The 16,990-nt window shown below is 46.0% G+C and overlaps 1 protein-coding gene across 1 annotated transcript in view; it reads right to left on the bottom strand.

Annotated features, from left to right (window-relative positions):
* Positions 1–16,990, bottom strand: part of FANCI (FA complementation group I) — a 163,147-nt gene that overhangs the window by 5,736 nt on the left and 140,421 nt on the right. Inside the window, exon 29 of the mRNA XM_069766216.1 lies at positions 7,709–7,836. Within this exon, the coding sequence (XP_069622317.1) occupies positions 7,709–7,836 (128 nt within the window). The remainder of the gene's footprint in view (positions 1–7,708; positions 7,837–16,990) is intronic.

The following is a 16,990-nucleotide window of genomic DNA, read 5'->3' as shown; positions in this document are numbered from 1 at the left end:
TGGTGATTCATCACCACACTCTATATTGGGGCATTGAGTCAGGATATACTGGGGTACACCATGTCATTCTTCAAGACATCTAAGAGGGCCACCAAAACACATGCAGTGTTGTTTATCTCATGTACCACCTGCCAGACTTCGTTGCCACGGAGACAGAGTACTCCACTCTGCCAGGCCTGTGATCCCGAATGCGCTCAGGAGCCATCCGCCGCTACCGAATCCAGTGTACCTAGTCTCACTGAGTGGGCTTGGTCACTGTCGCAGTCCATGGCTTCACTAGCTTAGCGATTGAGTCCCTCCAAGACCCTTCCTCGGGTCGGGGCATTTGTCTGTCTTAGAGAGTTCCTCCACCACACAGGAACAGTCAGCCTGCAAGGACCGTTCTCAGTCAAAAGATACACAGGCATCTAGAAAAGAGACCCATAGCACGTCTCCCGGGCCTTCTCGCGCCTCGGCATCTGTTTCTCGCTCCCCTCGACCTCAATTCGCCGAATTATCAAGCGACGGTGGATAGTCTCATAGAGGCCATCAACCAGACTTTGAAGGTTCACGAGGACTCTACCTCCACCCCGGATCACGTGGTGTCCTTCAAAAGGACCAAACGTCCCTATAGCGTGTTTGCCAATCACCCTGAGTTTCAGGACATAGTGCGACGGCATAGAGGCCGGTCAATGCTTCTCAGGTCAGAAGCCTCTTGAGGTGAGATACCTTTTCGCAGCGGATCTGCATAAGCAGTGGGCGGAATCCCCTCCGGTTGATCCACCTGTATCCTGTCTGGCCTCCAAAACCCTTCTATCCTTACCAGACAAATCCTCAATTAAAGATCCCACGGACCGTCTGATATAAAACCTTGCCCGTTCGTTTTTTGAAGCCTCGGGCTCAGCACTCTCACTCTCTTTCGCTACGAGATTGGTAGCCAAAGCAATGGTCTTCCCCGGAGATAGCGGATCTGGACAATCAGATCGCTTTGGCTAGAGACTATTTGGTACACGCTTCTCTGGACGCGGCTAACTGAGCTGAGCTTGCGGCCTCAACTGCCGTATCTATTAGCCAGGCACTGTGGTTCAGGGAATGGTGAGCGGACTCTGCGTCCAAAAAGTGCCTAACCTCTCTGCCTTACCAGAGCGGTCGTTTGTTCAGAGAGAAGCTGGATCAGCTTATCTCTGATGCCACAGATGGGAAGAGTAAATTCCTCCCCCCCCCCCCAGCAGAAGGTTAAGCGGCCCTTTCGCCGCCCGCAACAGTCTCGTTTCCGGTCCTTTCGAAGCAATCCCGGTTGGTCCTCTACGGCCAACTGTATTGGATTGGGGAGCTCCCTCATCGGGACAGAGGTCCTCAGGTTTCATATAAGACCAACCAGTCGTGTAAGAGCTGACCTAAGCAGTCCAGATCTAAAGGATCCAGGTCCCAGAGGTTTCTCACCTAAATGACTCATGGCATTATCCCATCGACGCCAGCAGTGTAGGCGGCCGTCTACTCCTGTTTCGTCATGCCTGGCTCTGTCGTTCACGACGAATGGGTCAGGGACCAGATGTCCTCCGGATACAAACTAGAAATTTCTTCCCGCCCTCCAGAAAGGTTCTTCCCCTCTTATCCTCCCAAAGCGAAGGCACGGACACAGTCCTTTTACCGGGCCATCGATTCGCTTCATCAAGACAGGGTCATTATTCCAGTCCCAGAAAGAGAGGTTCGATGGGTTCTACTTGAACTTATTCATGGTCCCAAAAAAGGATGGAACAGTGAAGCCCATCCTGGACCTAAAACTCCTAAATAAATTTGTCAAGGTCCGGCACTTCTGGATGGAGTCCCTCCGCCCTGTCATCTCCTCGATGGAGAAGGGGGGAGTTCTTAGCATCCATCAACATCCGGGATGCTTAGCTTCACATCCCGATCTTTCCCCCTCACCAGAAGTTCTTGCACTTCGCTGTCTGAGAGGAACATTTCCAGTTCACAGCCTTGCCCTTCGGCCTCGCCACCACCCCCAGGGTGTTCACGAAGGTCATGGCGACCATCATGTTCATTTTTGCACTCTCGGGACATGGTTGTGTTGCCTACCTAGACGACCTTCTAATCAAGGGATCGTCCTTCCAGGCTTGCGCGGAGTGCATGCGTATCACTACTCTTTCTCGCCTGGGCTGGATGATAAACTTAAGCAAGTCTATCCTTGTTCCAGCTCAGCAGATATCCTTTTTAGGCATGATCCTGGACACTTCCCAAGGGTTGGTGATTCTCCCTCGAGACAAGGTCTTAGCCGTTCTTATCCTCACTCCATCCACTTCAGCATGGGCGTCCTGGGCAAGATGATGGCAGCAATGGAAGCTGTTCCCTTCGCCCAGCTATATCTCGCCCTCTGCAGCATGCGCTTCTGGCAGCCTGGGACAGGAACCCGTTCTCCCTCGACTGATGGTGAAGTTTGTCCCCACGGGTCAAGCAGGTGCTTCGGTGGTCGACGTTGCGGTTCTCCCTCATCCAGGGGAAATCCTTTCTCCCGGTTTATTGGCTGGTGGTTACTACCGACGCCAGCCTCCTCTGCTGGGGAGCTGTCTTCCGTCACCACACTGCCCCAGGAGCACTGGTCACGTCGGAAATTGCGCCCTCCGATCAACGTCCTGGAGATTCGGGCGATCTGGTTATTCCTGCGGTATTTCCATCGTCTTCTGGCAGGTCGGCTCATCAGAGTTCAATCGGACAATGCCACGGTTGTGGCATATATCAAACGTCAGGGGGGCACCCGCAGCTGGGCGGCAACACGCGAGGTGGAACACATCCTCCGATGGGCCAAGAGAAACCACTCAGTCATCTCGGCAGTTCACATTCCGGGTATGAAAAACTGGGCGGCAGACTTCCTCAGCCGTCAGGGCCTCGCCTCGGGAGAGTGGTCACTTCAGGAGGTCTTCCAACAGATTTGTCATCGCTGGGGGACTCTGGACGTGGATCTGATGGCATCAAGACTAAACGGCAAGGTGCCAGAATGCATAGCTCGGTCCCGAGATCCAAAAGCCATCGGGGCGGAAGCACTGGTTTTTCCATGGCGTCAGTTTCGTCTTTCGTACATGTTTCCCCCAATTTCTTTACTCTCAAGAGTCATCAGGAAGATCAAAGCGGAGGGGATCCCAGTGATCATGGGTGCTCTGGAATTGCCAGGCCGGACGTGGTACGCAGAGTTGGTGCAACTTATCGTCGGCGTCCCCTGGCGATTAACGAATTGTCCGGACTTACTCTCCCAGGGTCCGATTTGCCACCAGAACTTAGGGGCCCTGTGTTTAACGTTATGGCCGTTGAATCCTGGGTCTTAACCCAAGGTGGATTTTCCAAAAATGTAGTGTCTACCATGATCAGCGCTCAGAAGCCTGTATCGGTGCACATCTATCACCGCACCTGGAAAACTTTTTTCTCATGGTGTAGAGACCGCGGTTGTCCTCTTCTTGTCTTCTCCATTCCCACCATATTGGAGTTTCTTTAGTCTGGTCTGCACTCAGGTCTAGCCCTTAGTTCCCGCAAAGGTCAGGGAAGGCCAGCGCAGGATTGCTTCCAAGCCGCAAGTGAGGACTTTCATTCAGGAGGTTTCCCACGTGGTGCCTCCCTATAGAACGCCCTTGGATGCCTGGGACCTTAACTTGGTCCTGGGTGTTCTACAGGAGTCTCCTTTCAAACCACTGCGGGACGTTTAGCTAACCCACCTTTCATGGAAGGTCACTTTCCTTGTCGCGGTGACGTCAATCAGGCGGGTTTCAGAGCTCGCCACTCTGTTCTGTCAAGCTCCTGTTCTAATATTCTACCCGGACATGGTGGTTCTCAGGCCGTCTCCGTCCTTCTTACCCAAGGTGGTCTCCTCTTTTCACCTTAATGAGAACATTGTCCTGCCTGCGTTTTGCCTGGCACCGGTACACAGGGTGGAAAGGGCTCTTCACACTTTGAATTTGGTGAGGACTCTCAGGAGGTACGTCTCACGGACAGCGTCCTTCCGTAAGTCAGACGCTTTATTCATTCATTCTAAGGATCACAATAGACAGGTGGATTCGCTCGGCTATTCAAGAGTCTTACCATCTCAGGAGCAAGCCTATCCCAGCGGGAATTAAGGCGCACTCCACTTGGTCAGTGGGTGCTTCTTGGGCCATTTGGCACCAGGCGTCGGCGGAACAAGTTTGCAAGGCTGCGACTTGATCCAGTTTGCACACATTCTCTAAGCTCTACAACATTCACGGTCAGGCTTCTGCAGATGCGGGACTGGGCAGGTGAATCTTGCAGGCGGCGGTAGTGCATCTATAGTCTGTACATAGGGTTTGATCTGTTGTGTCGGTTCCTCACCCAGGGACTGCTTTGTAACGTCCCATGGTCCTGTGTTCCCCAATGAGGAGAAGGAGAAACATGGATTTTTGTGTACTCACTGTAAAATCCTTTTCTCTGAGCCACTCATTGGGGGACACAGCATCCACCCTATTGGCCTGACGGCTGTGTTTGTTCTTCAGTTTGACATATTGTACTAGTATTTGATGGTTTTGATCTACTGCTTTCTCACTGAACTGGTTCTAGCTGTAGCCAGTGGTAGGTGTATACTGCAGAGGAGGAGGAGTTAATTTTTATAAATTCACTTAGTGTCAGCCTCTTAATGGTAGCAGCATACAGCTATGGTCCTGTGTCCCCCAATGAGTGGCTCGGAGAAAAAGATTTTACGATGAGTACCCAAAAATCCATGTATTACCCATTCACACAGCTAGTTCAAAAAATTATTTACCAAACTTAGAAATGAAAATGTCTGATTTATAGTCTGTAATAATGAGCAGGAAGTTTATGTAATAACAATGTAATTCTCTGGCTCTAATATATTATTATAATCATGACCGTATTGTGGAGCTAGACGTTCTGCTCTAGTTTACCCAAAATAATATCATGACGTAAAAAAGCTAGTTTCTACTAAAAACAAACAAAAAAAATAATAGATTTTTGTATGCACTGAAAAGCTTTTTTCTCATTGAGTATATTAGGGGACACAGGACCGTGGGTGTATACACCCTGCCAATATTAGGTGAAAAATCTCTTGGCTCCATCTAGTGGGATTACCTTTTCCTAGGACACTAGGCAGTTTAGTTTATTTCTGAACGTAGTTTGAGAGCAACTAAAAACCCAGCAACCCAAAACAAAAAATGCTGTAACAAGTAACCAACATGACCTGACACAACCAGAAAAGACCCTGGGCAAGAACAAGAATTGGATATGAGCTTTGCACCTAAATTTATTCCGCGGGAAAGAGGTATTTTTGGTACTCACTGTAAAATCTTTCTTTGAGACTTCATTGGGGGGTCAGAGATAACCATGGATGTATGATGCTGTCGCTAGAAGGCTGACATTAGTCAAAAAAGAAAAAAGTAGCTCCTCCTCAGCAGTATACACCCACCGACTGACACAAACTTCAGATAGTGTAAAAGCAGTAGCAGAAGCAACCAAAACTCAACCTATGTACCAACCCAACAACAAAGGCCCATAGGCCCAATACAGGTACAAACCGTTAGGGAAGGTGCTGTGTAACCATGGGACATCCTAAAGCAGTTCCAAGGGAGGGAAGCAAAAAGAATGTAAAGAAACAGACTTAGGTCGGCCGATGCGTAACCACCACCTGCAGCACCTTCCTTCCCAGGTCTGCATCAGACAAGGCATGGGTATGAACCTTGTAAAACCTTGCGAAGGTGAGCGAAGAAGACCAAGTCGCGGCCTTACAAATCTGTAATGCCGAGGCCTGGTGAGGAACCGCCCAGAAAGCTCCCACCGCCCGGGTGGGGGGAGCCTTTACCCCGGGAGGAGGCTGTTTGTCCTGAATGCGATATGCCTCCAATATTGCCGAACGAATCCAAAGGGCAATAGTGAACTTGGAAGCTGGGAGACGACCTTCAGAGATGACAAATAGGGCATCAGAGTGGCAAAAGGGAGCAGTCCTTGAAAGGTAGACTCTGATAGTTCTGACCAGATCTAACTTGTGTAGACACTTCTCCAGGGGTGGACCGGGCCATGGAGAAGGAAGGAAAATTTCTTCATTAATGTGAAATGAAGGGACCACCTTAGGCAAGAAGGAGTGAATGGGTCGGAGAACCTGATGCAGAATTAGGAACGGATAACGGCAGGATAATGCCGCTAACTCAAGAGACTCTCCTGATGGACGTAATGGCAACTAGAAAGGCGACCTTCCATGACAGGAAAGAAAACGGAATGTCTTGATGGACTCAAAAGGAGTACGAAGGACAAGAACAAGGTTAAGATCCCATGGATCTATCGGAAGACGATAAGGAGGTACAAGGTGGGTGACTCCTTGAAGGAAAGTCTTTACCTGGGAACAAATAGCCAGATTTCGTTGGAAAGGGATCGACAACAGGTAACCTGTAAGGAAAAAGATGGATCGGATCCAGGTCAGCCTCCTACTGACATTAAGCTAAACCTGAGGTGCTTTGTGCCAGTCGGTGGGTGTATTCTGCTGAGGAGGAGTTACTTTTTCCTTTTTTGCCTAGTGTCAGCCTCCTAGCAACAGCAGCATACACCCATGGTTACCTGTGTCCCCCAATGAAGCGATAAAGAAAATGATTTCATGGCAAGTACAAAATTCCAATTAGAATACACTACAAAAATCCAATTTTGTCTTCAATAGCGTTGGGGGACAAAGAACCGTGAGACACTCTAGAGCAGGGGTGTCAAACTGCAGTCCTCGAGGGCCGCAAACAGGTCATGTTTTCAGGATTTCCTTGTATTGCACAGGTGATAATTTAATCACCTGCACAGAGTGATTCCAGCACCTTGTGTAATGCAAAGGAAATCTTGAAAACACACATGGCCTGAGGCCCTCGAGGAATGCAGTTTGACACCCCTGCTCTAGAGCAGTCTCAATGGGTAGGAAAAATAACAGCTGACCACACGGACTGCCTAGTAGACAGTGGCCTGTAGCACCGTAAACTCAAAAGCTGTGTGAAAAGAGGTCCAGGTAGCAGCACTGTAGACTTAAGAAACAGAAGCCTGATGCACATGCTGTGAGGATTCACAAGTCACACAGTGATAGAATTTTGAAGCATAGGAACGGTACTTAGGGCTGGAAACTTAACTTCATTATAAAGAGTTCCCCCATGTATCATACAATTAAGGCAGGGTGATGTACTTTTATGAACATTAGACATCAAGAAATTGAGTAAACTGAAATCACTGAATAAGTAAAACATGAAATGGTAATAATTAATAAGACTAGTTCAGAAATCCGCATGAGTAACAAGTCAGGTGAGGACTCGGAGAGGAACACGTAATAAGAAATAGTAGTATATGACCACAATGAAAAATGATGGGGACAAGGGATTAAGGGGAACCTGTCACCAGGTTTGACTGATATGAGATAACACCACGTGTCCCCCAAAGAAGGCTATGAGGAAAAGATTTTATGATGAGCACAAGAAATCATTATAAACATTGTGTCTGCCTCCTATGGACACTATTTGAAAACTCAGCTGTCTAGTGCCCTAGGAGAGGGGACCACCCACTTCTTTTCACCTACTCTCAAGCCTTCTAGAGACAGGGTGTATACTCACAGTCCTGCATCCCCCAATGCTAGTAAAGAGAAATGCTATTCTGTTATTGTAAAATGACTTGGCTACAAATAGCAGAAGAAATGGATGTGCAGTTTTTATATGCACATTACTATGAAGTTTGCGTTCTGCACAATACATGGCTACAATATTACCTCGTCTATATCGCCAAGATGTCCATGGATGTCCTGAGACAGCTCACGAAGTAGACTTACTGGGCTCTTGAATAAAGAGTGCATACTAAACAGAAGCGTCATGATTCCTTTACAGAACTGAATGTCCTCTGCAAAGAGAAAGTATCCATGTCATTCACTGACACAAACTGTGGTTATTGTTATCATGTGAAGAGGGAATCAGACCAGTAGTAAAGATTTTAGGGCTATATGGGCTGATATATGCTATGCAACGGTACAGAGTGTATATACTCGAGTATAAGCTGACCCCCATAATTTTGCCACAAAAAAACTGGGAAAATTTAGTGACTCGAGTATAAGCCTAGGGTGGGAAATGCAGCAGCTACTGGTAAATTAAAGTAATAAATATGCATCCACATTCATTACTTTAACCCCTTCATGACCCAGCCTATTTTGACCTTAATGACATGGCCATTTTTTACAATTCTGACCAGTGTCCCTTTATGAGGTAATATCTCAGGAACGCTTCAACGGATCCTAGCGATTCTGAGAAAGTTTTTTCGTGACATATTGGGCTTCATGTTAGTAGTAAATTTAAGTCGATAATTTTTGCGTTTATTAGTGAAAAAATCTGAAATTTGGCGAAAATTTCGCAATTTTCACATTTTGAATTTTTATTCTGTTAAACCAGAGAGTTATGTGACACAAAATCGTTAATAAATAACATTACCCACATGTCTACTTTAGGCTACGTTCACATTTGCGGCTTTGGACGCAGCGGCGTCGCCGCAAAACAACGCACGCGTCATACTTCCCTATCTTTAACATTGGGGACGCATGTGCGTTCGTTTTCATGCGTTTCGGTGCGTTTTGCGACGCATGCGTCCTTTCGACGCACCTGGCAGTGCGTTGCAAACGCAACATGTTGCATTTTTTCTGCGTCCAAAATTTTTACAAAACGCTTGCGTCGCACTTGCGTTGTATTTGCGTCGTCGAAACTTCAAATCCTCCATTGAAGTGTATTGGCAACGCAGTAGACGCAAGTACTTGCGTTGTTGTGCGTTGTAGGACGCATGCGTTCTGTACTTTAAAAATAGAGAAACTGAAAAGACCCTATATATTAAAAAAGGGTTGAACGCATGCGTCAAAAATGCATGCGTTATACTTGCGTCTTTCGTGCGTCGTGCGTTGCGTCCACGACGCTGCGTCCAAAGCCGCAAATGTGAACGTAGCCTTACATCAGCACAATTTTGGAAACAACATTTTTTTTGCTAGGAAGTTATGAGGGTTAAAATTTGACCAGCGCTTTCTCATTTTTACAACAAAATTTACAAAACCTTTTTTTTTTTTTTAGGGACCACCTCACATTTGAAGTTAGTTACCCAATACCCAAAAGTGACACCATTCTAAAAACTGCACCCCTCAAGGTGCTCAAAACCACATACAAGAAGTTTATTAACCTTTCAGGTGCTTCACAGCAGCAGAAGCAACATGGAAGGAAAAAATGAACATTTCACTTTTTAGTCACAAAAATGATCTTTTAGCAACAATTTTTTTATTTTCCCAAGGGTATAAGGAGAAACTGGACCCCGAAAGTTATTGTACAAATTGTCCTGAGTACACCGATACCCCAAATGTGGGGGGGAACCACTGTTTGGGCGCACGACAGTGCTCGGAAGGGAAGGAGCGCCATTTGACTTTTTGAATGAAAAATTGGCTCCAATCTTCAGCGGACACCCTGGCGCATTTGGAGAGCCCCTGTCTGCCTAAATATTAGAGCTCCCCCATAAGTGACCCTATTTTGGAAACTAGACCGCATAAGGAACTTATCTAGATGCATAGTGAGCACTTTGAACCCCCAAGTGCTTCACAAATTGATCCGTAAAAATGAAAAAGTACTTTTTTTTTTTTTTCACAAAACATTTCTTTTAGCCTTAATGTTTTCATTTTCACATGGGCAACAGGATAAAATGGATCCAAAAATTTGTTGGGCAATTTCTCCTGAGTACACTGATACCTCACATGTGGGGGTAAACCACTGTTTAGGCACACGGCAAGGCTCGGAAGGGAAGGAGCGCCATTTGACTTTAGAATGAAAAATTAGCTCCAATCGTTAACAGACACCATGTCGCGTTTGGAGAGCCCCTGTGTGCCTAAACATTGGAGCTCCCCAACAAGTGACCCCATTTTGGAAACTAGACCTCCCAAGGAACTAATCTAGATGTGAGATGAGCACTTTGAACCCCCATGTGCTTCACAGAAGTTTATAACGCAGAGCTGTGAAAATAAAAAATCAGTTTTCTTTCCTCAAAAATTATATTTTAGCCCACAATTTATTTTCACAAGGGTAACAGGAGAAATTGGACCCCAAAAGTTGTTGTCCGGTTCGTCCTGAGTACGCAGATATCCCATATGTAGGGGTAAACCACTGTTTGGGCACACATCAGGGCTCGGAAGGGAATTAGTGACGTTTTGAAATGCAGACTTTGAGGGAATGGTCTGCGGGAGTCACGTTGCGTTTGCAGAGCCCCTGATGTGCCTAAACAGTAGAAACCCCCCACAAGTTACCCCATATTGGAAACTAGACCCCCCCAAGGAAAACTAGACCCCCCAAGGAACTTATCTAGATGTGTGGTGAGCACTTTGAACCCCCAAGTGCTTCACAGAAATTTATTTCAAAAACCTCCTACTGACATTAAGCTAAACCTGAGGTGCTTTGTGCCAGTCGGTGGGTGTATACTGCTGAGGAGGAGCTACTTTTTCCTTTTTTGCCTAGTGCCAGCCTCCTAGCAACAGCAGCATACACCCATGGTTACCTGTGTCCCCCAATGAAGCGATAAAGAAAATGATTTCATGGCAAGTACAAAATTCCAATTAGAATACACTACAAAAATCCAATTTTGTCTTCAATAGCGTTGGGGGACAAAGAACCGTGAGACACTCTAGAGCAGGGGTGTCAAACTGCAGTCCTCGAGGGCCGCAAACAGGTCATGTTTTCAGGATTTCCTTGTATTGCACAGGTGATAATTTAATCACCTGCACAGAGTGATTCCAGCACCTTGTGTAATGCAAAGGAAATCTTGAAAACACACATGGCCTGAGGCCCTCGAGGAATGCAGTTTGACACCCCTGCTCTAGAGCAGTCTCAATGGGTAGGAAAAATAACAGCTGACCACACGGACTGCCTAGTAGACAGTGGCCTGTAGCACCGTAAACTCAAAAGCTGTGTGAAAAGAGGTCCAGGTAGCAGCACTGTAGACTTAAGAAACAGAAGCCTGATGCACATGCTGTGAGGATTCACAAGTCACACAGTGATAGAATTTTGAAGCATAGGAACGGTACTTAGGGCTGGAAACTTAACTTTATTATAAAGAGTTCCCCCATGTATCATACAATTAAGGCAGGGTGATGTACTTTTATGAACATTAGACATCAAGAAATTGAGTAAACTGAAATCACTGAATAAGTAAAACATGAAATGGTAATAATTAATAAGACTAGTTCAGAAATCCGCATGAGTAACAAGTCAGGTGAGGACTCGGAGAGGAACACGTAATAAGAAATAGTAGTATATGACCACAATGAAAAATGATGGGGACAAGGGATTAAGGGGAACCTGTCACCAGGTTTGACTGATATGAGATAACACCACGTGTCCCCCAAAGAAGGCTATGAGGAAAAGATTTTATGATGAGCACAAGAAATCATTATAAACATTGTGTCTGCCTCCTATGGACACTATTTGAAAACTCAGCTGTCTAGTGCCCTAGGAGAGGGGACCACCCACTTCTTTTCACCTACTCTCAAGCCTTCTAGAGACAGGGTGTAAACTCACAGTCCTGCATCCCCCAATGCTAGTAAAGAGAAATGCTATTCTGTTATTGTAAAATGACTTGGCTACAAATAGCAGAAGAAATGGATGTGCAGTTTTTATATGCACATTACTATGAAGTTTGCGTTCTGCACAATACATGGCTACAATATTACCTCGTCTATATCGCCACCATTATATATATATGACACCATTCTAAAAACTGCACCCCTCAAGGTGCTCAAAACCACATACAAGAAGTTTATTAACCTTTCAGGTGCTTCACAGCAGCAGAAGCAACATGGAAGGAAAAAATGGACATTTCACTTTTTAGTCACAAAAATGATCTTTTAGCAACAATTTTTTTATTTTCCCAAGGGTATAAGGAGAAACTGGACCCCGAAAGTTATTGTACAAATTGTCCTGAGTACACCGATACCCCAAATGTGGGGGGGAACCACTGTTTGGGCGCACGACAGTGCTCGGAAGGGAAGGAGCGCCATTTGACTTTTTGAATGAAAAATTGGCTCCAATCTTCAGCGGACACCCTGGCGCATTTGGAGAGCCCCTGTCTGCCTAAATATTAGAGCTCCCCCATAAGTGACCCTATTTTGGAAACTAGACCGCATAAGGAACTTATCTAGATGCATAGTGAGCACTTTGAACCCCCAAGTGCTTCACAAATTGATCCGTAAAAATGAAAAAGTACTTTTTTTTTTTTTTCACAAAACATTTCTTTTAGCCTTAATGTTTTCATTTTCACATGGGCAACAGGATAAAATGGATCCAAAAATTTGTTGGGCAATTTCTCCTGAGTACACTGATACCTCACATGTGGGGGTAAACCACTGTTTAGGCACACGGCAAGGCTCGGAAGGGAAGGAGCGCCATTTGACTTTAGAATGAAAAATTAGCTCCAATCGTTAACAGACACCATGTCGCGTTTGGAGAGCCCCTGTGTGCCTAAACATTGGAGCTCCCCAACAAGTGACCCCATTTTGGAAACTAGACCTCCCAAGGAACTAATCTAGATGTGCGATGAGCACTTTGAACCCCCATGTGCTTCACAGAAGTTTATAACGCAGAGCTGTGAAAATAAAAAATCAGTTTTCTTTCCTCAAAAATTATATTTTAGCCCACAATTTATTTTCACAAGGGTAACAGGAGAAATTGGACCCCAAAAGTTGTTGTCCGGTTCGTCTTGAGTACACAGATATCCCATATGTAGGGGTAAACCACTGTTTGGGCACACATCAGGGCTCGGAAGGGAATTAGTGATGTTTTGAAATGCAGACTTTGAGGGAATGGTCTGCGGGAGTCACGTTGCGTTTGCAGAGCCCCTGATGTGCCTAAACAGTAGAAACCCCCCACAAGTTACCCCATATTGGAAACTAGACCCCCCCAAGGAAAACTAGACCCCCCAAGGAACTTATCTAGATGTGTGGTGAGCACTTTGAACCCCCAAGTGCTTCACAGAAATTTATTTCAAAAACCTGACCGGCACATCCAAACATAGACTGAGTGTGAACAGGTGCTGAACCTAGAGTCGCCAACTCGTATATAGTTAAGTAAATAAGGCAGCACACTGCAGCGCTAGAACATGCAAACTTGAAATACGAAATTTGAACTGCATTACTGCAATAGAAATATGAAAAATGAGAGCGTTTAGCGCATAAAAATGGCCAATTTTATGTGTACCTGGTAGCCCCTTTACGGCATCTCTCACATGTACCCATTCAGATGGAGACGTTTATTCTCAGCGAGGTAAGGCAAGTGTAGGACCTGGTATAAGAGAGATGCTGTAAAGGGGCTACCAGGTACACATAAAATTGGCCATTTTTATGCGCTAAACGCTCTCATTTTTCATATTTCTAGTGCAGTAATGCAGTTCAAATTTCGTATTTCAAGTTTGCATGTTCTAGCGCTGCAGTGTGCTGCCTTATTTACTTAACTATATACGAGTTGGCGACTCTAGGTTCAGCACCTGTTCACACTCAGTCTATGTTTGGATGTGCCGGTCAGGTTTTTGAAATGTATTCTTTAGCCTTCTGATCGTGCACTCCGCCTCCTAGCTTCAGGTGTTTTAATTACAGCAGGTCCAATACCCCTCCACAGAGAGAGAGAATTTTAGTCTAGGAAGAGGTTTCACATGTACCCATTCAGATGGAGACGTTTATTCTCAGCGAGGTAAGGCAAATGTAGGACCTGGTATAAGAGAGATGCCGTAAAGGGGCTACCAGGTACACATAAAATTGGCCATTTTTATGCGCTAAAAGCTCTCATTTTTCATATTTCTAGTGCAGTAATGCAGTTCAAATTTCAAGTTTGCATGTTCTAGCGCTGCAGTGTGCTGCCTTATTTACTTAATTAATCACAGAAATTTATAACGCAGAGCCGTGAAAATAAAAAATCATTTTTTTCCCACAAAAATAAGGTTTTAGCCCCCATTTTGTTACTTTCCCAAGGGTAACAGGAGAAATTAGACCCCCAAAGTTGTTGTGCAATTTTTCCTGAGTACGCTTATGCCCCATATGTTTGGGTAAACCACTGTTTGGGCGCACGTCGGGGCTCGGGAGGGAGCACCATTTGACTTTTTGAACGCAAGATTGGCTGGAATCAATGGTGGCGTCATGTCGCATTTGGAGACCCCTGATGTGCCTAAACAGTAGAAACCCCTCAATTCTAACTCCAACACTAACCCCAACAAACCCCTACCCTAATCCCAACTCTAGCCATAACCCTTATCACATCCCTAACCCCAGTACACCCCTAACCACAACCCTAACCCCAACACACCGCTAATGCTAATGGATTTACCATGGATTTCCAGCGATTTTTTGAGCGGATTTCAGCTGCGGATTCCTATTGAGTAACAGGAGTAAAGTGCTGCGGAATCAGCACAAAGAAATGACATGCTGCGGAAAATACAACGCAGCGTTTCCGCGCGGTATTTTCCGCACCACGGGCACAGCAGATTTGGTTTTCTTAAACGGTACTGTAAACGTGATGGAAAACTGCTACAAATCCGCAGCGGCCAATCCACACCATGTGCACATAGCCTAATTCTAACCCTAATTGCAACCCTAACCCTAGTTCTAACCCTAACCCTAGTTCGAACCCTGACCCTAGTTCTAACCCTAACCCTAGTTCGAACCCTAACCCTAGTTCGAACCCTAACCCTAGTTCGAACCCTAACCCTAGTTCGAACCCTAACCCTAGTTCGAACCCTAATTCTAACCCTAACCCTAGTTTTAACCCTAACCCTAGTTCTAACCCTAACCCTAGTGGAAAAATGAAAGTAAATATATTTTCTTTATTTTATTATTGTCCCTACCTATGGGGGTGATAAAGGGGCAGGTTATTTATTATTTTTTTTATTTTGATCGCTGTGATAGAACCTATCACAGCGATCAAAATGTACCTGGAATGAATCTGCCAGCCGGCAGGTTCGGCAGACGCACTGTGCATGCGCCCGACATTTTGGAAGATGGCAGCGCCCATGCAGAAGACGGACGGACACCGGAGGTCGGTAAGTATGCGGGGGTGGGATCAGGCAGGAGGATGGAGGGGAGCACAGGACAGGACGGAGGAAGGGTGCTCTGACTGAAAGTAAAACGTCACTTTCAACAGCCAATCAGAGCGATCGTAGCCACGGGGGGGTGAAGCCACCCCCCCCCTGAGCTGAAGTACCACTCCCCCTGTACCTGCAGGTCGGGTGAAATTAAAGTTAACCCTTTCACCCGACCTGCAGGGACGCGATCATTCTGTGACACGGCATATGCATCACAGGTCGGATTGGCACCGACTTTCATGACGCATACGCTGTGTCACAGGTCGGGAAGGGGTTAATGAGCGGTACCACGTGACCGCTGAACTCAGAAAGCGCTCCCGGCGCCCGGAGACCATCAGAGATGCAGGGACCGTGCCAGGAGCAACTGAGTATGTGACAGCCGCTGCTCCCCCTCCCCCGCCGACCCCCTGGGACAATGACTCGAGTATAAGCCGAGAGGGGCACTTTCAGCCTAAAAAAAGGGCTGAAAATCTCGGCTTATACTCGAATATACGGTTAAGTATGACATCCTGTGACCCTAAGATGAGCCTGCGAGAGAGTGAAATGCAGTACAGCTGTAATAAAGCCACAATATAGGGAACTAGGCGGCCTGAGCCACCAGATTATTGGGGGCTGACTGAGGGAAAATGGCACCATGTAACAAATAATGAAAAACAGCTGACCTGGATCTTGTCAATAACACTTATCTACTGTACTAGATGGAGGCCCGATGCTATCGCTTCGGGAGGACGGTAATGTCACGATGGGGACAGGCTTTGCAGCGTTGAGAATCTCTCCCCCATCTATCCACTCTCTTTCCCCATGTGCTGACTTCTCCTGTCTGTGCTCTCTTCTTTGACCTGTCTACCCCATGTGCTATCCCCCTAGTCTGCTGTGTCTCTCCATCTTGTGCTGTGTTCTCCCCTCATGTGCTGTCCCGTATGAGCTGTCTCCCCCTGTGCTCTGTCTCTCTCACCCCTGTGCGCTTTCTCTCTCCCCATCTGCTGTCTTCTCCTCTCATGTCATCTCTTCTTTGACCTGTGTACCCCATGTGCTCTCCCCCTTGTCTGCTATTTCTCTCCACCACTGTGCTGTCTTCTTCCCTCACGTGTACTCTCGTTTGAGCTGTCTCCCCCTGAGCTCCTCCTGTACAAAGATGGCGGCAGTCAGTGAATCATTCAGCTGATCCTGGCGGCGGCGTGTTCGCAACGGTGTTCCGCTGGTTCCATATTGAGACACCCATCACTTGGATGTCCCAATATGGAGAGCAGTGAACTTCCGCCGCTTGGAATTCTGGGATCCGGACACATCTGGACGGAACAAGATGTGAAGACATTACAAGGTATTAAGATAATAAAAGGTTATGTGATATTTTACCATACTAGGTGCTTCGTCAGCTTCTCATTTTTAAGATTTCTGCATTCAGCGAATTGAAATAATGTTCACAATTTAGTAAGCAGATTGCACTAGGTTTTAGAGTAGATAGGGGAAGTGCAATAAAATGCAATATAAACATTTGTGACTTTTGTAGTCAACCATCTAATTTGAGATAAGTGGGATATAAACTCCAAGCAGCCAATAGTTTAGGTCATGCATGCATGTAACCACACAAATCAAAGGTTGATCATGACCGTTTGCATCATTCCTGTAAAATGGAGACATTCTTAACCTTTTCTGATCATGTCCTGCTGACATATGCGTGGATTGTAAACAGTATCACAACACTGTGCAATGACAGAAAGAAGAGCTATCGAAAAAGAAATTAAATAAGTATATAATATCCCATTTTAAAAAAGTAATAACGCTCCACTATATAAAGAAATGAGATCCTTATTGGAGAAATGGAAATCACTCCCTCTCTCACTATTTGGACACATCTCTGCAATAAAAATGACTATTCTCAAAAAACTTTCATATCTTTTTGAGACTTTACCCATATTTG

This window comes from Ranitomeya imitator, chromosome 4 (assembly GCF_032444005.1).
Source record: "Ranitomeya imitator isolate aRanImi1 chromosome 4, aRanImi1.pri, whole genome shotgun sequence".
NCBI classification, from domain to species: domain Eukaryota; kingdom Metazoa; phylum Chordata; class Amphibia; order Anura; family Dendrobatidae; genus Ranitomeya; species Ranitomeya imitator.
Note: the sequence above shows the minus strand (reverse complement) of the source record. Positions and strands in the feature narration are given on the sequence as shown.